This window comes from Gobio gobio, assembly GCF_949357685.1.
Source record: "Gobio gobio genome assembly, chromosome: 22".
NCBI classification, from domain to species: Eukaryota; Metazoa; Chordata; class Actinopteri; order Cypriniformes; family Gobionidae; genus Gobio; species Gobio gobio.
The window spans coordinates 14877215-14901612 of record NC_137118.1 but is presented as its reverse complement, the minus strand read 5'-3'; the positions used below and the strand labels follow the sequence as shown (position 1 = coordinate 14901612).

At 37.6% G+C, this 24398-nt stretch overlaps 1 protein-coding gene across 3 annotated transcripts in view; it reads right to left on the bottom strand.

The window, feature by feature from the left end:
- Positions 1 to 24398, bottom strand: part of gfra2b (GDNF family receptor alpha 2b) — a 111762-nt gene that overhangs the window by 69358 nt on the left and 18006 nt on the right. For all 3 annotated transcript variants that reach the window (XM_079804662.1, XM_079804660.1, XM_079804661.1), the window contains exon 3: positions 11890 to 11967. In XM_079804662.1, the coding sequence (XP_079660788.1) occupies positions 11890 to 11967 (78 nt within the window). The remainder of the gene's footprint in view (positions 1 to 11889; positions 11968 to 24398) is intronic.

Here is a 24398-nt window from a genome sequence, read left to right as displayed (position 1 = left end):
AAAATATGAAAAAGGTTTGCGATGTTGATAACTGTGGAATCGCGTCATCACAGTCTATGAAAAGGGCCCATTCCAGTCTTTTAAAATAGTCTGAATGAATATTAATTAAGAATTTTGGCATAAACATGCAAATTGCATCCAATTAAATGGTTTTCAATGTATTAAAACATTTAATACAAATAAATAAATGTTAATTCTGATTTTATTTATCATAATTTCACTTCTCCTGTCCCTGAAAATGTCTGGATTTTGAAATCTTCTTTCATGTAGGGTTTAGTGAACTAGTTGGCTACAGCACATAACCGATATACACATAACCGGAAACTAGCAAGCCGTACTATTTGAAAACAGAAGTGCGCCACAAAGCAAGTAGTCTATTCATATTTTTACTTAAAATAATAAATGATTTATCCGTGCACATCATAATTTTTTTATTTTATTCATATGCCCTCATAATCTTTAAGTAAAATAACTTCCCCTCCCTCTTGCAGTGACATCTCTTCTCTTTTCTCTTTTCTCTTTTTGCGTTTACTGGTACGAGAGCGGCACAACCTGTCAATCACATGACATCACAGCCATAGCAAACCACTCCCATCCAATCGATTCCAAATGGACAATATCAAGCCTTGCCCTACATCTCTTCTTGTTCCAGAAGCTGTTTCACTCGTAAATACGTCATAACAGGGAAGAAAGATTCATTGCAACTTCCGTTTTATGCTGACTTTACTTTAAGGCTGGTTTAATATCCATAAGCCCTTGTATTTTAATAGCTTACTGTAATTATGTATGTTTGATCAAAACATGGTAGAGACGCATGAAATATAGGTTTGGGCTCTCTTCAGTGCTGCTGAATTTTTTCAAGATTCTTTGAAGCATTGTTGTGCTGCTATATGGAAATGATTATTTGATCAATAGACAGAACAGCATTTACTTTAGTTAGAAATTGTAAATGTGTTTTTACTGTCTATTTTGATTAATTTAACGCATTCTTACCTAGTCAAAGTAAAAAAAAAAAAAATTCTTGCATTGACGCCATTCAAAAATATCTGCATATTCTGACTAAATACTCCCCACTCAACATAATGATCGAGCAACTGGCATTAGGACAAACGGGAACGCTAACGGATAGCTTCCTCCATCTTTTATAGACTTTGTTAGATCTCATAATCATGTTGGACTAAATTTGAGATTCTTATATAGACTCTCTCTTTCTTTCTACATCTATATCCATACTATCATACACGTGAAACTGTCTTTTCTATTATTCATCATCCTCACCAAAAAGCAGTTCAGTAAACTCTGATTATCATGGCTCCGGCACCTGGCTAAAATAAAAATGAATCCATGCTCCTCAGAACCTTTTCTTGCTTTCAAATCCGCTGGCAATTGCAGAGCATAAACACTCTTTCAACATCGCTCCAATCTTAGCTGGCTGTTCCACAGTAATCAATTGGAAACACTCATCGAAAACATCCTTTAATGTTGCACTGCTCTCTCTAGTGTGTTTTTTTTTTTTTCTTTCCCCAAAAAAGTCCCTTTCTATTATCCTCTTATCTCCCCTTCCTGTCTTGAGAATCTATCATACCCGGGTTCAATGGCAATTCTTCGGTTTAAAGAACCAAGCAGATGTGAGCGGTCATCTGTTCACAGACAAATGAACAGGAAAGCCATGTAACAAGATGTCTGATTATTTTTATGTTATGAGTGCTTTTCCAGTCCTGCTTTTGAAGCAAAACGTGTGCTCGGAGGTGTTGTTTTGGTCCTGATATTCATCTTATCTCGGAGGGAAAGGGGTCTCTAACAAATCCTCAAGGAGAGTCAGCTTACGGGGGCTTCACCAGAGAGGGAAGGGAATTATGGAAGAAAAATATTTGATTTTGTTCTGGCTTCAGCTCTGAGTGAAGAAAATCTGCTGATTTTAGACTGCGTCATGCAAATCTCCATTTGACTCACCTTTTAAACTGCACATAGTCATATTTAGGGGAGTGTAAAATGTAAAACCTTCTTTATAAGTTGATTTTGGGATCATAAATCTAGTATCATCTGAATCAGCAGGTTCTCTTGTGTATTTGTGTAGCATGTCAGCACAAACATAGGACTTTCCGAAGAGTTATTTGCAATCTGATTTTGTTGGTGATGCTTTCTTAAAGGGAACCTAATATGTCTCTTTTTACAAGATGTAATATAAGTCTCAGGTGTCCCCCAGAATGTGTTTGTGAAGTTTCAGCTCGAAATACGGATACAGATCTCATATTATAGCATGCCCTAAATGCAAAAATGCACAGTTTTTGTGTTTTGTTTCTTTAAATGCAAATGAGCTGCTACTTATTTCAGCCAACAACAGAACAGATCAGGGCTTGACGTTAACTTTTTTTGCTAACCAGCCACTGTGGCTAGTGGTGTTCCAAATTTACTAGCCACTCAGCAATTTCACTGGCCAAAATGTTGTTTTTTGGACATTTGTTGTTGGCTATATGTAAATGACCACTGTACAAAGCCAAATCAAGTCTACATGAAATGTATAACATGACAGGTCATCAAATAGTCCTATATAGCTCTGATAAGGTTGTGTGTAAATCTCCTTAAGAGAAACACTAATAGTTGCTTGTCTGAAAAAGATATGATTATTTGGTGTAAATATAATTTATTCTGAAGCAATATTCTCATCAGTGTTTTATCAGCTACGATATATTTAAAGGGGGGGTGAAACACTCAGTTTCTGTCAATCTCATTTCAATCTTGAGTACCTATAGAGTAGTACTCCATCCTTCATATCTCCGAAAAGTCTTTAGTTTTATCATATTTATAAAAGAAAGTCTTTCCGGAAAAAAACGAGCGGCTGGAGGTGTGTTGTGTGGGCGGAGCTAATCAGCCACGAGCATGTGCAGCTATTGCGTTGAGAGCGTCTGAAAGCTGTGACATCCTTAACCCTTAATCGTCCCTTGGGGTCCAGCTGACCCCACTGGACTTTTCCTCCATTTTTTTAAAGTGTTCCCTTCATCTCAGGGCCATGAGACTCTGTGACTTTTCCTAAATAATCTATCTAAACATGCACAAAAAAATCTGGGCTTGATTTGGTTGTTCTAAAGGTGTGTAAAAAAAAAATTACCGTTTAAGTCCCTCTGGGTCAGATTGACCCCACATTGAAAATGAATGGGAAAGTGTAAAAAATACATTTTTTTTCACTTTTTTTGTCAAAAAAAAATTTACTAAATCCAGTATAAATCTGAAAATTTCCACATTTATATCAAGGTCTGGTCCTAGAGCATAAACACAAAGTAGAACGAACTTTATATCTCATACACACACACGTACACACACACACACACACACACACACACAAACACACACATGTGTGTGACTGCAACAGAGAGTATTTTTATTGAAATTGGCAAATAAAATCAACAAAACTGGCATAAATCTGAAAGATTTTCATACATAAATTAAATACTAATACTAGAGCACAAATGCAATATGGAACAAGCATGTTCACTCACACACACACACACACACAAACACAAACACAGGTGTCTGGAGCATTTTTTGGGATTTTGGCAATGAATGGGAAAATGTAAAGAATGCTTTTTTTTCACTTTGTTTGTAAAAAAAAATCAACTAAATCCAGTATAAATCTAAAAATGTCTACATTTATATCAAGATCTGGTCCTAGAGCATAAACACAACGTGGAACGAACTTTCTGTCTCATACACACACGCACACACACACACACACACACACACACAAACACACACACGTGTGTGACTGCAACAGAGAACATTTTTATAGAAACTGGCAAATAAAATCAACAAAACTGGCATAAATCTGAAAAAATTCCATACATAAATGAAGCACAAATACTAGAGCACAAATGCAACATGGAACAATCATGAGAAAGAGAGGGAAAAGGGCAAATAAAAGAAAGATGAAAGGCAGCTTAACTTTTGCATAACATCCCTATGGACCTCTAGTGGATAATGTGGTATGTGCACTCTCTTTCTCTTTAACTATAATTCCTAAAGTTTTTCCACAAACCTACAGATGGCGGTATTCTATCCCTAACACATAGAGCAATGTCCAAAAACGTATATTTATTTAAGATCATCATTCAAGTGATTTTTTCATAAAAAAAATATTTTTAATGAGCCAATTTATGACATAGTTAAGTATTTGTGCAGTAAATAGGTAAAAAACTACCAAATACCCACAAAAACACAGCATAAATGTATAGTTGAGAAGTAAATAAAAAAATTATATATAGTTTTCCATGTAAAAAAATTATTTTTCCTTATGCAATCGCTCTGTAAAAGTTTGGGGTCTATCTGACCCCAAGGGACTCAAACGTAAACCCTACTTGAGGGACGATTGAGGGTTAAACATGGAAAAGAAAACTTTATCCTAAATAAACCATGACTATCAATCAGATTCAACCACACATACAGTATATGATCCAGAATCTGATCCGGAGGCTGAAATTGAACAGGAGCAGCAGCAGCAACAGCAACTACTACAGTAGGACGTCTCTATATGATATGTAAGTTACTGTAACTGTATATATTTGCTTAGCGGCTTGTCATGCGCGAGTTTTACAACATTTGTCTGTGTTTACTCATGGTTTATGAGGACATGATTTGGTTTATGGACTATTGTATGCGACTTAAAGTTAGCTGTAGCAAGTGGAAAGGTTTTGCACGTCATGTTGTTTACTTGAGGTGCACTTACACGCCGATAGCAAACAAATCAAAGACAATTGAAGCAGTTTTACTCACCGCCTGCTTCAAACGCACGACCGTGAACCTTAATCGCTGGGACCGCTCCATCTTTCAGCATTAGACGAGCTACAAATTAGGAGTTGAACCGGGCCTTGTTTATAAAAACGTTTGTCGCCGAAATGCAGGGAACAAACAAAAACACTTGCACAACTCCGCTGTTGCTCCGGAAAAACAAACTCCATCCACTGTCCCATTAACGCTGGGTTCTTTGGGAAGCTGTACAGGGTTGTCTTGCCCTGACACCCAAAAATACACTTCTTTGGTGACATTGTTGATTTCGTTAAGGCCTGTGACTGCGGCATAGACAGTAAAAGAAATGGACACAGCGACCCCATAGACTTCACAGAGAAAAAGTGAAGTCAAGTAGAAGCACTCACTTCCTGATGGCTGAGCGTACTGCGCAGCCTCAGACTGAGCTTGACCACGTAGATGTGACGTGAGCAACCTGTCTGACAGTGGCAAGTCTTCTAGTAGTTGTGCAAAGTGAAATTTGAATCACGTTGTTGAAATATTTTGTCCCGCTGCTTTTGGCTCTCTATGGGCTTCTCCACATAGACAGTAAAAAATTACCTGTGAGCTTCTCCTTGGATCTATACAGTAATTTCTCTACTGCGCGCAGAGAGTCGCGTGGTTATGACGCAATCGTTAGCCTATTTTTACAAAAACGGCTTCTACGGGTCGATAGTGTCAGATACAAGGTAATGGAGCCTTTTATACATTGTCATGTTTGTTTAGAAATAAACAATGGACAAATTGAGTCTTTAAACGCCTCAGATGCAAAGTTATTTGCTGACAAAGTGACACCAAAATGAATAGGAGTCAATGGGATGCTAACAGCTTGTTTGATGGCTTGGTTAGCAATGGCTGCCCCTATGGAAGGTACGCTTTCCGGGTGCTGGATTACCCCCTTGGACTGCAGCGCAGCCGGCTTCCCTAAAGCTGAGTAAAGCGCGTTAAAGGGTGTGCATCTGCTCTCTCGCTCTGGTCGCGCATGCGCGCCCTTCCGGGAGAAGAGGCTGTACAGCCTGTACAAGGACATTCCGCCCTTGTTGACGTCATGCAGACCCATACTCGAAAAAAACTTTCCGAAACTTGTGAGAAACCGGAAGGAGTATTTTTGGCACAGAAAAACTCCTTAAAAAGTCAAAATTTAAAAAAGAAAACAAACACTTTTGTCCATGTTTAACATGGGAATCCAAGTGTTTAACAGTTAAAAAACTCAGTATGCATGAAACAGCATTTCACCCCCCCCCCCTTTAACGCATATTTTGTGTATGAGCCCATACAGTAGCCTAGTGAAATACATCCATATTTTCATGTGATTTGACAGTTTATTTGATTAAATATCAAACATCTAAAAGGTGTGCTTCATACCTGACGCCTAGATGAAAATGTTACAGTTGTTTTTATGACTGCTAGTCATTCTCTTTAAATGCTATTGAAGTTAGAAACGTGTATACCAATGTCGTATGTAACTTTAGAGACGGCCTCTAAATTCTTTCAACGGCAAGCCGACTTAATGCCAGTCATATCAGATGTGCTATGGTTCTGCTGTGCTCTTTGTTTGTAACTATTTTCGCTGCTTTAATAGAACAAAAACAGTCAATCACTGTAAGATGAAGGAATCTCCTGTCTATATCGCACGTATATCTCTGCTTTGTTGTTTATGATGAGAGCGTGCGCTGAACAAAACTCCTACATTTCAGTGATGACTAATCTGAATGCCTCTGATTATTAGACATTGCATTCATAAACTCAACAGAATCGTGTGTGATTGGTTATAATGCGCAATGCGATTATAACAGATGCCTTTTGAGAAGACTACACGGTTGCTGTAGCCAGGATATAAACACAGCGGACTGTGTGCAGCTGACTCGGGGCGGGATCTATGCTAATAGGGCAGAGATTGTCACCAGTAGTTGGCAGGGCTTGCCCTAATGTGACGTCACAGTTACAGCTCTTTTTAAAACACTGTTTCTGATTTATGGGAATTAATACAATTTAATGGGTGGATTTTTATATTTATTGGGAGGTTGTTTAGACACACTGCCGACATACTTATGCTCAAACACCAAAAGTGAATTTTGCATAATAGGTCCCCAATTAAAATAGTCAAATTGCTCAAATAGTATAAATTTGTATATATTTGAAGATGAGAAGTACACAAGCAAATCAATGCAGTGAATATGATAATTTGTTCAAATGCGGCTAACAGTTCTGTATAGTCTTAAGGCAGTTGTTGAAGTGTGTAGTAATAATTTGAGCACTTATTCATGTGTTACATGCGCTTTTGTATCACCGCATACAGGCACCTAAGAAGTAAGGCACAATCTATGTGCATTATGCAAATATCCGAGGATCAGTGCTGCCCTGTGTATTCAGGTCACTTAGTAGATTATTAATACAAACACCATCTTGACACTGCTTGTTGGTCCATGTATTTAGTCTTTTTTTTATTCTTGCAGAAAAGCTATTTAGAGGGTTCAGATTCGATTTCACAAACCTGTAAATGAGTGTTTCTTCAATTACAAGCACAGTTATGTCCCAGGGGTTGACTTTTATTAAAACAAACACTTTTTTTTTGTTATATGAAAGTCACATTAAAATGATCTTAGAAACATTTTACAATGATTTTTTTCTATATGCTACTTCTAAATGTTTTCTAAGCATAGACACAGACTTTCAATCTTAAAATATGAAAATACATCACAACATTTTAATTAGTAATAATATTTCAAATTAAAATCTAAACAAACAAATAAACCAATTAAACAAGCAATTAAACATCTAAAAGTATTTTTATTTGTAAGTTTTCTGAGAAGAGTACCTTTATTGTGTCCATGAAAAATGGACAATATACATTGCACATCACCTAATTTCTCAAAGATTCTGATCTACTCTGCTCTGATTGGTCAGACCAACCAGTCTGTTGTGATTGGTCTACACTGCTCTGATTGGTCAGACAGCCCAGTCTTTTGTGATTGGTCTACACTGCTCTGAATAGTCAGATGGCCCAGTCTGTTGTGATTGGTCTACACTGCTCTGAATAGTCAGATGGCCCAGTCTGTTGTGATTGGTCTACACTGCTCTGAATAGTCAGACGGGCCAGTCTGTTGTGATTGGTCTACACTGCTCTGAATAGTCAGATGGCCCAGTTTGTTGCGATTGGTCTACACTGCTCTGAATAGTCAGACGGCCCAGCCTGTTGCGATTGGTCTACACTGCTCTGAATAGTCAGATGGCCGGTCTGTTGCGATTGGTCTACACTGCTCTAAATAGTCTTATCGCCCAGTCTGTTGCGATTGGTCTACACTGCTCTAAATAGTCTTATGGCCCAGTCTGTTGCGATTGGTCTACTCTACACTGCTCTGAATAGTCAGATGGCCCAGCCTTTTGCGATTGGTCTACACTGTTCTGAATAGTCAGACGGCCCAGTCTGTTGCGATTGGTCTACTCTACACTGCTCTGAATAGTCAGACGGCCCAGTCTGTTGTGATTGGTCTACACTGCTCTGAATAGTCAGACGGCCCAATTCTGTTGTGATTGGTCTACACTGCTCTGAATAGTCAGACGGCCCAGTCTTTTGTGATTGGTCTACACTGCTCTGAATAGTCAGATGGCCCAGTCTGTTGTGATTGGTCTACACAGCTCTGAATAGTCAGATGGCCCAGTCTGTTGTGATTGGTCTACACTGCTCTGAATAGTCAGATGGCCCAGTCTGTTGTGATTGGTCTACACTGCTCTGAATAGTCAGACGGGCCAGTCTGTTGTGATTGGTCTACACTGCTCTGAATAGTCAGACGGCCCAGTCTGTTGTGATTGGTCTTCACTGCTCTGAATAGTCAGACACCCCAGTCTGTTGTGATTGGTCTACCGCTTACGGTGCGTGTCAGAAACAAAGCGCCTTTTACCTGAATTTCAGCTCTGGAGACTTCCTCAGTGTCGGATACACAGTGATACAAAGAGAAACGATGGTGTCATTTTTTCTGTATCAATTCTCATCCTTTTGAAATGCACTCAAAGTGGATTTACAGCACTGAAAACTGGAAGTGAGACTGGCGACTGGATAGATTCTTTCTTTTAGGATACAAGAACTTTATTTGTCATGCACGTTGATTGTTAAAACTTTGCAAACCATTTATATTCACAAACGGCTATATTACACACATGCATGCAGGTAATATTTGAAAAAGCATAAAAGGGCCACTTTAAAAATGCAATTTCCATCACAGAATATTTATCAAACAAATGTTAACGGTCGAAGCACCCAAAGAAGTATAGGTATTTAAAGAATTGAAACTTTTAAACAAGGTTTTTGATTTACATTTAGTTTTTTTTTAAGATTTACATGAGGTCATATGCATTTATTATGTGGAAATATAAAATGGCAGCAGAGCAAAACAGGTGTAAGACAAATACTGCAGAAATAATTTATACTGCCACGCTTCTCACAAAATATGTCCTTGTCTATAACATATGAAAATATAACATTTCCTCCTAGTGCATTTACTACCTTAAATGTCCCTGACATGCCAAATAATTCTCGATATGATTGCATATGTTGCCATCATGTGCCTGGATGTGGTTCTAAAGCACCTGCAGAGATCGTTTTTCAGATGGCATCCTAGTCGCTCTTATATAAGGCTGCAGATTACCTCTGCTGTGATTGAAAATATGAGAAACGTGAACAGTCGCATAAGGAATTGGAAACAAAAATATATTTTTTAGTGGCTGTGTGGTGATAGCTTTTGTTAAAAGCCATCAGCGAGACCGCAGCGTGTGTTTTATTTTCTACACATGCATTCTCTGTTTACCTTTTTCATCTAAAGCCCTGCAAACTGGTTGCTGCCTCCCAACAAACCATATCCCAACAGCCCCAGCATGTCATCATGTAGCTGCTTTGTGAGAAAATGTAATCCATTTGGAGGCGACAATGAATAAGAAAGAAAAACTTGTTTGAGGTAAAACGTATGAATCATAGAAGCTGCTATTGAGTGCCGTTCTCAAAGCTGCAATTATGATTAATACATTCATTTTCATTGGTGGTGGTCTTAAATGGCCATCAAGACTAATACACACATTCCCATTTACATTGTTTAAAATGAATTGAGGTTATGCTTCATTGATTAAATGGTGACCGTTGTAATTACTGTATAGCACAGAATTCTCCTTGCTAAGAATACATCTGTTTATTGGAACGCGTTTAATTAATACATTTGTGTTTGTTTTTTTAATGACTTAGAAATGTGTTTATATTAAGATTGTTATAGTTAAAAGTGATTACTTTAAACAAAAGCATGTTTAACCGGGTAGTATATATGCTCTATTTTTTTAATGAAGCAAAGAGTGTGTTTATGTAGAGATTATGAATGGATTTGAACTATTTTATATTGAGACTTTCATATTGAGTCATTTATAGAATAATAAGTTCTTCTGGCTGGAGCTTGCTTTGCTAAACCTATAAGACAGTTGTTCAACCACAGCAGTTGATTATTCATTTTTTATTAAAAAAAAGTTTTTACATTTAATTTCATGCAAACGGCATAAGTTGACCTCAGACAACAGTATAATGTTTTTTTAAAAGCCAGTTCATGACCCCTTTAAAAAATGTCCTGGCTCTTCCAAGCATTAAAATGGCAGTAAATGGCAGCCCAAAATTTGAAGCTCAAAAAAAGTGCATCCATTCATTATAAAAGTGCTCCACACGGCTCCTGGGGGTTAATAAAAGCCTTCTTAAGTGAATCAATGGGTTTTAGTAAGAAAAATATCCATATTAAACATGTTATAATGTAATGCAATCTAGCATTTCTTCCAGTGGACCGCCTTCCGTATTCAACTTACGAAAAACTGGCGAATATACTGGCGTGACGGTGACGAATATGGAAGACGGCCCACCTGAAGCAAGATATTTTACTTTATAAAGTTTTTAAAAAATTTTTTTTACACAAACCCATCGATTCACTTCAGAAGGCCTTTACAAACCCCCTGGAGCCGTGTGGATTACTTTAATAATGGATGGATGCACTTTTGTGGGCTTAATTTTGGGCTGCCATTCACTGTCATTATAATGCTTGGTTGTACTCAAAGACCTTAAAAAAATATGGACGACGCGACTCCGTAGACTTCCGCTGACCATAGTTGAAGCTTTCGTAGGCCCGCTCACGGCACTGACATCTTGGGACCGAGTCTGCGCAGTAGCGATCTCAGGACCGGAGTTGCGCAGTAGAGAACAGGAAGTAGAGGCGCGATTATCAAAAGCCCGCCCACACTCTCACGGATGCAGAACAATTCCTTATGTTGGTGTGAAATAATAGAAATGTAGAAATTAAAGCTAAAGCTCCAATCTCCTCCCTGAAATTCCGAAAAAGTCTGTTAGTGCCTCAGTGACAACTTCACTCAGAGAAGCCGTCAATCTCAGCTGTCAATCATGACGTCACACCCCCCGTTTTTATAGCATCACATCACTAAACTTATTTAAAAAACGAACACTTGAAATGAAATCATCGTAATAAAAACTGCCTAAAATGACAGAAACCATCTTTAGGAAACAATTATTTGAAGTGTAATTGAATTGTTTAGTGTGTCTCGCTCTCCATTCAAATACATGGAGGGGTGGGGTTTAGGAGCTATACTGGGACCGGCCACCGGGGGGCGATCGAGGCGCGGAGGCTTCAGTTTCTCACAGGAGCGCTGCAGGCTTGGTTGTACTCTGAAAGAAGCATGTCATATACACCTAGGATTATGGGATAATTTTCCTTTTTGGGTGAACTATCCCTTAAAAATGTGGGAACAAATTAATAAAATGCTTATCCTTGACAGTCACAGTCCCTTTCAACCGTTTAAAATTTTGGTCCAGAAATGACTTTAGATGTGTGGACATTGCCACACTGTATATGTAAGCCATAGTCTCCTTCAATGTTGTTTGCATAAAAAGTGGAGATTTCTATCATGCCGTTTGTGCTAATATAACTTCACACTGCAAACTGAACGTCTATAGAAATCACACTAAACTGTCTGAGAAAGGGTCTGAGAATGTGTATGAACATAAAGGACGGTGCTAACCTTGAACAGAGAAACCACTGAACAACATTGAAAATCTCATAAGAAATCTTAACTTACCAGAAATAATGGAGGCGAGTCGAAACTCATCAGAGAGATGCATTGGTTCATATGGGGAGGTCTCATACAGTTCTTCTCCTTGAAAATAATTTAAAAAAGCATATAAATATTAGCATATAAATATTATGTATTATATACAGTACATACAGTATTATATATTAACATTATTTGGGTTTTACAAGATAATAATATCCTGATTAGGACACCGCATACAGGTTAAAAATTGGTATTTTCATCTACATCTAGCAAGAGTTGGATAGATGCAAATTATTTCTTCACAATGATACTTTGGTTTATCAGACTCTTATAAACTCTAACAATGTTTCAAGTACACACTCTCTCAAGAATTACAGCTCCGCAGTCTTTTGTCCAGATTTGTACTGGCCAACAATCACAAATTAGCTCCCTGGTGTTGCATCCCGTCGAAAGTGTCCAGAAAATCTGCTGTTTTCTAATCCAGGGCCTTGAGCTGTAGCCCACAAAGAAGTGCAACAAATCTGCTAACTGATCCCAGTAGAGGTGCCAATATAACAATGAAAGCTGTGACACTAGACCTTCAACAGACTGATGGGAAGCTTTCAAATGAAGGCTTCCAGCTGTACAGCTCCGTGATATTTTCCTTTGAGGTCCACTGAGATCCTGGGGCCGGATTCATGAAAATATTCTTAACTCTTTCCCCGCCATTGACGGAAATTTCCATAATTTGTGAGATAACACTTTCCCGCCATTGGCTTTCTGTGTTTTCACTGTTATAAGGTAGGGGGCGCTATTGCACATCTTCTGAGAGTACTGAATCTCCTGATCAAAATACATGCGAAGAAAATGCAGAAACAAGCGATCTCATATGTAATCATATGCATGTAAAATATAATGGACGTTATCGAGTGCACTCATTCAATCCAACAATGCACCGCAATGACAGTACAACTGCTGTACTCTCAACGGCTAGAAAATACCCATAATGCACTCTGAGGGTCGTGACAAATGAATTCCCGTATCTCGCCAAAAGATGGCGCCCGCAGCTGAATCATCCATTCATCCCTTTTCCAAACCATTGGTCCAATGTGGGTACATTGTAATATCATACAGGTATAAATTCCTTTTTAATTGATTATTAAATAGTTTAATAAGGTTTATACATGCTAGTTTCCATGAGAGAATTCAAGATAAATATTTTCATTACTATTGGAGCTGCAAATTTAGCGAAGTGTCCGAATTCACTCACCCGTATTCATTCACTCCTTCAAATGGACTATATTAGTGGAGTGATGCAAGGAAAAGTGAATGATGGTATAGGAAGCGATTTCGAATACATCTTAAATGAGCGGCTGCGTGCACAAGGTTAGTCATTTGCATAAAACACACTCATATCATCTCCATATAAGGGCTTTCCTTTACAGCCTTTCGTTGCTCTGCGCAGATGTACTCTCGCCAGATCCTCGAGCAATGCTAAGTGTGCCATTCTCAAATCCAGTTCAAACACAATAAACACATTTTATACAAACTCAGATTACAGACGCAGATTAGCTGTTGCTGTAGCTACATATGCATATATATGCTGCTTTATTCAGAGAAACCTGGCAGCTGTAGCTATAACACAGCTTTTCTTACTCTTTCACAGTAAGCTATATGATGAAATATATGTGATTTATATATTTATTATATAATTTTAAATATAATATAATATAATTATAGTCATGATAAGATGAGATATAACTTAACACGATTGTAAGGCCAAGCAGTTTAAGTTATTTTTCCGTACGTCTGGTTTCAATTCGGGGGGTTTTTACTCATTGCAAGGACATTAACAGAATAAATCTTCAAATATGAAATTTTTTATTTTATTTTAAATGTATTCCAATCCGTTTTAAATATTTTTTTGTGTTCAACAGAAGAAAGTAAGTCATACTGGTTTGGAACGACATGAGGGTGAGTAAAAGTAGCAGAATACTTTTAAAAGGACTTAAAAGGTATGGGTCAGTTTTCCAGTAAAACTGAAAAAAGTATTTTTTCAAAGATAGATGAAGGTCACAATCACAGATCCACTTGGTCCAGCTATAAATATTGATTCGATGGTATGCATTGGGTAGGTTTAGGTGCCACAAACCAATTAGAGCTCCACACACACTCTGAAAAATAAGGCCGTGTGTCCACCAAAGTGTTTCTTCACGCTACTGGCTTGCGTATCCAATTGTTTTTCAGTGGGAGCGGTGCATTTTTAGAACGGCATGAGCGTAACGAGGCACTGAGCAAGTATTTCACGCTCAAGCGCTTGCCGTTTTTTACCGGTCGCCGAGAGTTGAAGAATGTTCAACTTTGAGTAAAATGCAGTGCTCATCACTGTCACTTTTCACCCAGCCGTCCAATCACAGTGGAGATGGGGCAGGACAAATACAACACCGACCAACCACCACATTCTGCTTGTACAACATCAACAGATGACAACAAGCATAATAACGAAACAAAAAAATGTAAACAAAAGCCAGAGCGCATACTTTACATTGTATCCCCATTTTTATATAGAAACAATTCAAAAATCAACTATCTGTGAAATGAGATACTAGTAACACTTCCGCGGATATTCCGTATCATAGCAAGCAAAGCGCTCACAGCTAGGCGTTTTCTGCATAGCGCCAGAGATGTATAAAGTACTAGAGACACATACTTGAGTAAAAGTACAAGTTCCTTATCAAAAAAGTGACTTGAGTAGAAGTTGAAGTGCTCTTTAAGCACCACACTTAAGTAGAAGTACTAAAGTATTCAACATTTTTTGTACTTAAGTATTGCAAGTAGTTTATTTTACAATGTACTACTCAAGTACTGAAAGTAAAAGTACAAGTATTGTGTTATGTAGTTATTAAAGAAAGTAGTCAAAAGTTGTTATTATTTCAAATGATTAAGCTAAAGGACAATCACAATGTTGGTAGGTAATTTTTCTACATATTGTCATATAAATAACCTGAAAATACTGTAGTTCATTAAGATTAAATCTTACTATAACCACTCTTACTAAAAAAAAATGGGGTAAGCACACTTATATTCTCATTTCAAGAGATGTTCTGAGTAAATGATTTGTTTGTAACACTTTACAATATGGTTTGATTTGTTAACATTACATTAGTTAATATATTAGACTAATAACTAACATGAACTAACCATGATCAATACATTTGTTACTGTATTTATTAATCTTTGTTAATCTTAGTTACAGTTTTTCTCCATTGGTTTCGCTCATTTCTTGAAACAGGAATTACATTCTCAAAACAACATGGACAAATCTCCAAACCACTTGGCAATTGTTCACAACAGAATAGCATTTCTCATTAATTTCATCAAATTGCAAATGTCTAAGTACATGTCTCAATGTCTCAGTACATCTTTGCAATGGATTAAGTACAGGTAGCCTACATTTAGCACAGTTTGCAAGTGATTAGATCTTGTTGATCTAAACTGATTGTGTGATTCTCAGTCTAATGGCCGTTCGCTCCAAAACGTATCAGCATCATTTCATTGTATAAGTCATCACATGCACAATAGTCTGTTCAATTGTCAAAATTAGTCAAGAACATAATACCATGAATACCATGAATCCCTTGGAACATTTGATAAATTTATTACAGCAATTGACAGTCAGGTGACTGTGAAAGCTGTCAAACATATATGTAAAGAGCTTGACCATGCAGGACCAGTACAATTTCTGAACATGGAGGCACCTGGCCAAGTAAATGAACAAGAGAGGGGAAGAGAGGGGAAGGGGGGATGAGAGGGGAAGTGGGTAGAGAGTGGAAGAGAGGGGAAGGGGGGATGAGAAGGGAAGTGGGTAGAGAGCGGAAGAGAGGGGAAGGGGGGATGAGAGGGGAAGTGGGTAGAGAGGGGTAGAGAGGGGAAGGGGGGATGAGAGGGGAAGTGGGTAGAGAGCGGAAGAGAGGGGAAGGGGGGATGAGAGGGGAAGTGGGTAGAGAGGGGTAGAGAGGGGAAGAGAGGGGAAGTTGGGTAGAGAGGGGTAGAGAGGGGAAGAGAGGGGAAGGGGGGATGAGAGGGGTAGGGAGGGGAAGAGAGGGGAAGTTGGGTAGAGAGGGGTAGAGAGGGGAAGAGAGGGGTAGAGAGGGGAAGAGAGGGGAAGAGAGGGGAAGAGAGGGGTAGAGAGGGGTAGAGAGGGGTAGAGAGGGGTAGAGAGGGGAAGGGACAGAGAGAGGAAGAGAGGGTAAGGGGGGTAGGAAGAGGTAGACCTGGAGTAGGATGTGGCCAAAGAAGACAGGGACCAAAGTTATCAGATGCGATTCTACTGAGTACCCATGGGTTGACTATAGAGAGAGGCTGGACAGAGACTTCAGCCCAACCTCAGCAGATATAAAAAACAAACCTTTGAAAACGCATGAATGAATCGAATGATTTTACAAATGTGGAGAGAAATAAATATTTTCATCAATATGCATGCAGTACTGGTCTTGTGTGTACTGTTTGGTCAATATATTCATATACTTTACTCTAACAATATCTCAGAAAAAAAAATCTAACCCAGATTATATCATTAGAAAAGTAGAAATTTTACAAGTGTTTACAGTAAGATTGAGAACAGCAGCGTGTGGATGGCCAGGAGGGTGAGGACGGTAATTTTCATAGTTTTTTTGTTTGTGTGTTATATTACAGTATATTATGCTGTATACATTTTCTTTTTACTCTGATGTATGGAAGTTACTTTATGTGTGTGAATGATAATGGTTACAATTTCCTTGGAGGCTACTCTTACCCTAAAATCCTATTTCTTTTTTTCAGTTTTATACACAATTGTATTCTGTTAGCTAGACAAAAATGAAGGACTGGGCTAAGACTGAAAGGTGGACATCAGGGATATTTCAATGGTCCTCTGCCATAGTGACAAAACATCTAAACATTTTGACTTGCAGTGCTTACACAATGCCAAAGGGACAAAGCATTTTGCGGGCACTGACTGTTTAAATGAGAAGGAAATTTAGTTTTGACACATGAGTGAACTGTTTTGGGAGAGGTATGAGCTTTTCCAGTTGAACCATGGTGTTGTGCCAAACCATCCACGTTATTTTGGCAAAAGCACCAAGAGAGTTGAGAACGTCCGGTCTGTTTCAAGAAATGAGCCAAATCAATTGAGAAGGATCTTTGCTATTTTGGTGGCACTGACCATCTATATGGGAAAGGAATTTAGTTCTGAAGCATGAGTGAACAGTTTTGGGAGAGATATTCGCTTTTGCAAGTGAGCTATAGTGTTGTGCTGAACTGTAAGACTGTTTTGCCAAATTATCTTACAATTTTGAGAATGTAATTTCTGTTTCAAGAAATGAGCCAAACCAATGGAGAAAAACTGTAATAAAAATACAGCTGTTCATTGTTTGTATATGTTACTTCACAGTGCACATTAACTATGTAAACAAACAGAGAGCAATTTGAGCGCAATACGCTCAAGACAGTGAATGCGTGCTCGCGGGGCTCTCTCGCGCGCTCTCTCTCTCGCGCTCTCTCTCTCGCGTGCTCTGTCTCTCTCTCTCGCACTCTCGCGCGCGCTCTGTCTCTCTCATGCGCGGTAATGTGGGTTTGGAATGGAATGATTCGTAACATTTTTATAATTGTAACGAGTAACGATGCAGCACATAAAAAAATATCGGAGTAAAAATATTAAACTCATCGAAAATATGTACTGAAGTAAAAGTGGAATTAGGAGAAAAAAATAATACTCTAGTAAAGTACAGATACTGCCTTTTAGTACTTAAGTACAGTAGTGAAGTAGTTCTACTTCGTTACTATACATCTCTGCATAGCTCCTAGCGTTTTCAGCTGGATAAAAACACTTTGGTGGACGCACGGCCTAAAGGTTCTTTATCGGCATCGATGGTTCCATGAAGAACATCTATGGAACTTTTCCATTGTACAAAAGGTTCTTTTTAGTGGAAATATGTTCTTTAGATTATTAAAAATGTTCTTCACACTATAAAAATGGTTCTTTTAGGAACTTATCACTGAAAGGTTCTTTGGGGAACCAAAACATTTTCTTCTATGGCATCGTTGCAAAAGCACCCTTTTGGAGCTTTTATGCAAGGTGTGCTCCCGTCACCCTATGTTGGTTCTCAACATCGGCCCAGCCTGAGCTTCCCTATTCCCAGCCCAATGAGCTCAGAGGGCCTTTTGGTCTCGGCGGTGTCTTTGTGTGCACCCCAAATGTACCTCTGGCAGGGAATTCTTTTATGGGATCATCCTGGATCAAGAATTTATCTGCTGTGTCACTGTAGCTTTCTGCTATCCGCCTCCCAGCTCTGCTGCTGTGTGGCCACCTTTATGTTCTGTTCCTCAATTAGTTAATCCTGCACACACAGCCTTAATCTCTGCCATACCAGCCCTGCAGTGCCTGCTTGGGCAAAATATTGCAAAGTTCCAGAGGGGGAACAGCTAGTGGCATAAAATAAGTGGACACATAAATCTCGGGATAGAGGCATTTGTCCTCCGTCAAATTTGTGGAGTGTACTAGGCATGTATTTAGCATAAATTAGGTGAGTGTAATCTTCAAAACTTTATCCTTCTGAGAGTTTTCAGCACGGCATTAGAGAGCACAGATGCTGACACGATAAATGCAAAAGAGCGGTTATTGGCCGGGAGTTACACAAGTAAGCAGATTTAATAATGCAGTGAACACAAACATACACTGACATCGTCCTTGCCGCTGACTTTGGCCATTGCACTGTTAAAAATGCTGTGACTTGAAGAGTTCAACAGATGGAGAGCGTTCCTAAGATATCGAAATTAGACTCGGCTTTTGGATGCTGGAAAGATTTCAAATGTGCAAATTGCCGTATTTTAGAGCCGTACAAATGACTGTTGTGTTTATGCGTGAATTGTATTGTGTCTACTATTTTGAAAAGGACGTCTGAACTGTTGTGTAATGATGGATGAAGTTTGCTACTCCTGTCTCGTGTGCTTTACTGTTTACTATCTCCTGACAGACACCACAAAATATAGGTACTTTATTTGCATCTGTTGTTTTATGAAGAAACTTTAACATCCATTGAAACTTTCCATTACACTAAAGGTTCTTTACAATGGATAAAGAATAGGTTCTTTAAAGGACCGAAATGGTTCTTCTATTGCATCGCTACAAAAAACACCTTTTGGAACTTTTAATTTTAAGAGTGTATAATATAATGTATAATATATATGTATGATTTGCTTGGAAAACATGTAGTCACAATACATTGCTGTTTTGAATGGAAGTAAATAGAGAAAGATAGGCTAACTGAATAACTAACATGGCAAACATTGATCCCTTAGAAAAACAACCGGATTTGCCCTTCTACAGTCATTTCTATAGTTATATTATATGCTTTGCAAAAAAGGATTCAACAAGAGCTGAATATTAAGTTGGCTTGAATGGATACAAGTCACCAGACAAGCTACCAAGCCAACTTGATTAAAACTTGCACTGTCTTTGTGTCACCAATTTTAATTACCTCAAACAATAAAGTTGGCATAATTTCTAATTAACCTCTCCATCGTAAAAATGCACTCTTTCTTTCTTCTTGTAAGCCAGGGCCTTTGTTGGAGAAACATCTTCAATGGCATATTTCAGACTCACTCAGGGAGCACGACTTTCAGATAAAGACTGTCCCCCATCTCTGGATTTTAACAGCCTAGGTCTTCTCCTCATAGAGGCAGAGATGTAACGGCATTGAAAAGGCCTCTCATCAGCTGAATTTATCCTCCATTTGCATTAAACTTTAACTGTGAAGATGTGTAGAACTAGGTTTTCCATCCACATCCTGATCCATAAGGCTCAAAATCTCCTTCATCAACACCAGGCCATAATAATGTGTTATTTTTATAATAGTGGATATAATTTAGCATTACCATAAATATGGTTAAAATGTACATTATTAATTATACCGATTTATTTGTTTGTTTATTTTTTAAATCATGTATTTTTTTATAATGATAATAAACAATAATATTTATTTAATTTTAATCTTTTATTAGAAAATTTGGCCCCACTTTATATTAAGTGGCCTTAACTATGTACTTGTAATAAGTAATGTACTTACTTACTTATTGTGTTCATATTGTAATGCAAATCTGCATTTATGAAAGGTTAGGGACAGGTGTGGTGGTATGGGTAAGTTTAGGGTTAGGTGTAAGGGAAGTGTCAACAGTGTAACTACAGAAATTAATTACAGATGTAATTACATGCAGGTATTTTTTTAAATGTAAGTACAATGTAAAAACATGTATGTACACAATAAGTGCATTGTATCAAATTATTAATTCAAATGTTAGTACATAGTAGTTAAGGCCACTTAATATAAAGTGTATTTTATTCATTAGATTTGATATAATTGATTACATTTGATTAATTCAAGTTAAATATTATATTTAAATGTGTGCATTTTAAAACTTTATTTCAAATGAAAAAAAAAATATCAAAAAGATAAATTTCCCTCAAAAATGTTCAGATGGAATAAATCTCACAAATATTGATGTATAGATGAAAAGTCAAAATTATTAGGAGCGTAACTATTTTGATACATGTGTTGAGATTCAGTGACATTTATGGGCAAGTGGTGCCATATTTTGATTCTGGAACATTTAGTGCGTCAGTTCTTACACCAACTCATCTGTCTAATAAGAACTCTGGTCTTGAGTAAACTGCAGTTCGTGATCTACTTATTTTCAAAATATACTTTTTTTTTTGATGCTGTAAGCAACACGATTCCATTGTACTCCCTCATGGCATTTTTAAATGTTTCAAAAGTTAAAATGTAACTGTCGTTAGGAAAATGTTTCCCTGCTATGATTTTTAGAAAAAGAATCCATTAGTCAGATCCATTATTGAGAAGCACCAGGACCTGATTGAATAAAAAAATTTGAGCTTTTAAAACCTTGCGATGAATAATTACTGCTCACTGCGATTAGATTTTAGGCAAAAAATAATAATACAAAAAAGACAGTTACATATAGGCTGACTTGTGTTTATGGACTGAAACAAGCTAACCATTCTCAGGTGGCTATATATTCAGCGAGAGAAGTGTCTGTCACAAACAGCAAGAGGGGTCTCTGTGGTGTTGAGTCTAAGTGTTTGTGCTTATATGAGCCTGATCTATTATTATCACTATCAGAACTGGTTCAGTCTAGCCCGAGCATGGCTCCGTCACTGCATTTCTTTTCTCTTGCCACCCCCAGATATGAACCAAACCAGTCAGCAATAATCAAAACAACAACGCTGTACAAAACAGGGGCTTTAGGGGATGCTTTTGAAATTGCTTTCTTCTTTTAAAATCAATTATACCACACAAATTCCCTGCTTCAACAAATAAAGGATGACTTGCAATGCTGTGAAGTGAACTCATTTGTAATCATGCGTAAAGTATACACATACATTTTAGTGTGTTTGAATAACTGAAACAATACAATATCAACATTTTGACCGCATCTATGGCTGTTTCTTAATATGCGTTCTTCAGCAATTGTGTTCTCACTCTGTCATCATCAACGTCAAAGTTCAATTCAAATACTCAAGAACGCAAGTACAGAGGATGCATGAAATTACGCAGACTTGAGAGAATCGAACCATTTGAAGGAAGACGCTGCGGGCGGTCGACGTACAGAATCCTGTAAGCTTTAAAAGGGCCATGAATTGAGAAATCAACTTTTCCTTGAGCTTTTGATATATAAAAGGCCATCGTAATATAAGAATGTCCTGTAAGTTTCAGAGCTAAAAACTTCCTTGTTAGTCAAATAAAAGATTTTTATTGACAGCTGGTCTAAGCAAACGAGAGATCTGTGAATTTGTACTCCGTATGATGTCAGAGAGCAGCGAAACACCGCCTCAACAGAAGAAGACAAACGCCTAATTCTGTAGCCCTGCCCATCGATACATGCATGACATGTAATAGGTAAATAACATAGGCCTACATGGCGCGAAACAGGATCGAGCTACCAAGCAATAAACATGCCGATGAAGATTACAAACATTTTTATATGTGACAGTATTGCATTGTTACATATCGTTTGATATCTACTGATTATGTGTACGTGTCTAACGATAATTTGTCACAGGCTGGAGTATCCTTTGTATTTGAGGTGTTGTTGGTTCATTGTCCTGCAATTCAGGATCAGGCTCTGGATCGAACATGGATGGGCGAATCATTCCGGTTGCCGTTTTTTCCACATTGGACGTTTTCAAAACAATTCCCCACGTGTACTGACGGGGGAGTCGAAACTCATAATATGCAAAACTGTTATCCAATAATAGCAGTGGGCGTTTACTTCCAAGTCTTCAAAGCGGCACGCCCATTAAAACAGTGTTTCAGGAGCTAGGCTCAAAACCAGGGTACAAAATAGCTATTCATTATGGTGTTTTTGAATGTAAAAACCACGCCATAAGCTGACCTTAGACAACAGTAAAAGAAAATAAAAAAGCCAGTTCATGACCCCTTTAAACTTCTCGTTCTCACATAACCGCTGTAAGCTGGCAAATACGTGACGGCTCGTAAAAGTGAACATTTGTCCATTTGTTTTGCTTAATTTTAATAAAAAGTAATACCCTGAAGAAAGCCTGCAGTATTTTTATTGGCATATTAAAAAGAATCTTAACATTGACAAAGCATAGGTAGCATAATAGGCTACTCATTTTCACATTAAAAATAATCAAAATAATGTTTATAATAATATGAAATAACCTTTGACATTTGTTTGTGATGTTACGGTGTATTTATGTGCATTGGCCGTTATAATATGCTGGGACGGTCAAGATCGCAAAAAACATTTCAATTCTCACAAGGATGCTTTCTGTGTCCTCGCGTCCTTCCGAGTTCATTCTTTCAAGGTCGCCTGGCAAGACCGGTCTCCATGAGAACACAAGTCTTGGAATTGAGAAAAAGCCTATACTTGCAAATTATTTTTATTTTTTATTGGACTTCTGAAGGCTGATTTGAGAGTTTAATACTCAAACACAATCGCATAACAAAACTCTCATTTATCATCAAATGAGGATAATTTTTTGTCCAAGGAGGACAAATTTAATGACAATTTTATTTAAAAATGAAATCGTCAAAGAAGTTGTACGGCTGAATTGAATAGGTCTAGAGGTATGATTCTCGCTTTCTCAAATCCCGGACGAGCCCCCTCAATCTTACTCTTACTATGTTCTTTTTATTATGTCTTCTGGTTTTATAAAGTACTGAGGGTCACAACAATTAACCTAAATGCCATTTAAGGTTGTTTAATTTTGCATAGCGGGTAGTTGAATATTCAAGGCAAAGATGCTCCAGGTTGGCTCAATGAGAAATTGTCTGTTATGGTATACGATTTATTATGAAAATCTCTCCAAAGAGATTCTGGAGACAGTTATTATCTTATTTTCATGAGGAGGTAGGGCTTACATTCCCCCCATGTTGTGCCTGGTGGGAATCAAAGGATGCAATTAGCAAACAAAGAACAATTGCCTGATACATTGCCTCTATGGAACAACGTAAATCTGTTGTGGAGTCTAAGCAGATTCATTAATCCACAAATACCAAATGACTTGCCAACAGAGGACCCAGTTTTGCTTCACAATTTGTCAGGTGCACAATAGCTAATGAATTCTGCCCTTTTCCCATCCTCATATCAACATGCTTGTTTAATTAAAGCTTTGAGAGAGGGTGGGCTACACTGATATTTGATTAAGCATGCTGTTTAAAACCTAAACCTCCATTGCGATGAAATCCTGGACTATCTGGCGTACTTTGCCAATTATCTTCAATCAATTTAGCTCCTAAATGTCGCTTGGTTAATACTAATCTTCTGATAAGCTGAAGGAATGTAATTAGTACAGAAACAGCATAAGTAAAGCTGGAAAATTCATAATGATGGTCTGTTTTTTTTTTTCTATTTATTTGTTGACTCATTGACTGCTGAGACGGGGTCGCTCATGTATCATCCTCATTCACAGAGAATGTTACTAAAATTAGTGCTTTACTGAGACATTATGACAAAATGTCAATATTTTGATTACTAAAGTAATTATGAGCTGAATACTTGCAGACACTCTAATGGAACACATGTGGATCTGCATATTTAGTTAACAGGGACCCATTTACTTCAGTAATCTGAAACAGAATATTCAATGAGGAAAAAAATTAGGGAGGGACTTGATTATATCAATGGGCAGTAGATTGGATTATGAATGCTGGGTGTTACATAGCATGGATTATTATTTGTCTATGTCAGTGCAGTGATAACAAGTAATGTTTTAGCACATTAACTGCTGTATTTCTGAGTTAAAAAGGTGATAACAGTGTAAAGCATGTCACCGCGTCGCAATAAATGGCACAAAATGTTTACAGCTGTTCACTTCCTTACTATTTTTAAAATAAATAAATAATTATAAAAGATATGAATGAAATAGCTGTAATTCTTTCAAACCTCTTCCATAATAATATATTTGTAACAGATTATTTTATAAATATTTCTGAATACTTACTAAATATAATTTATACATTGTTACCACAACA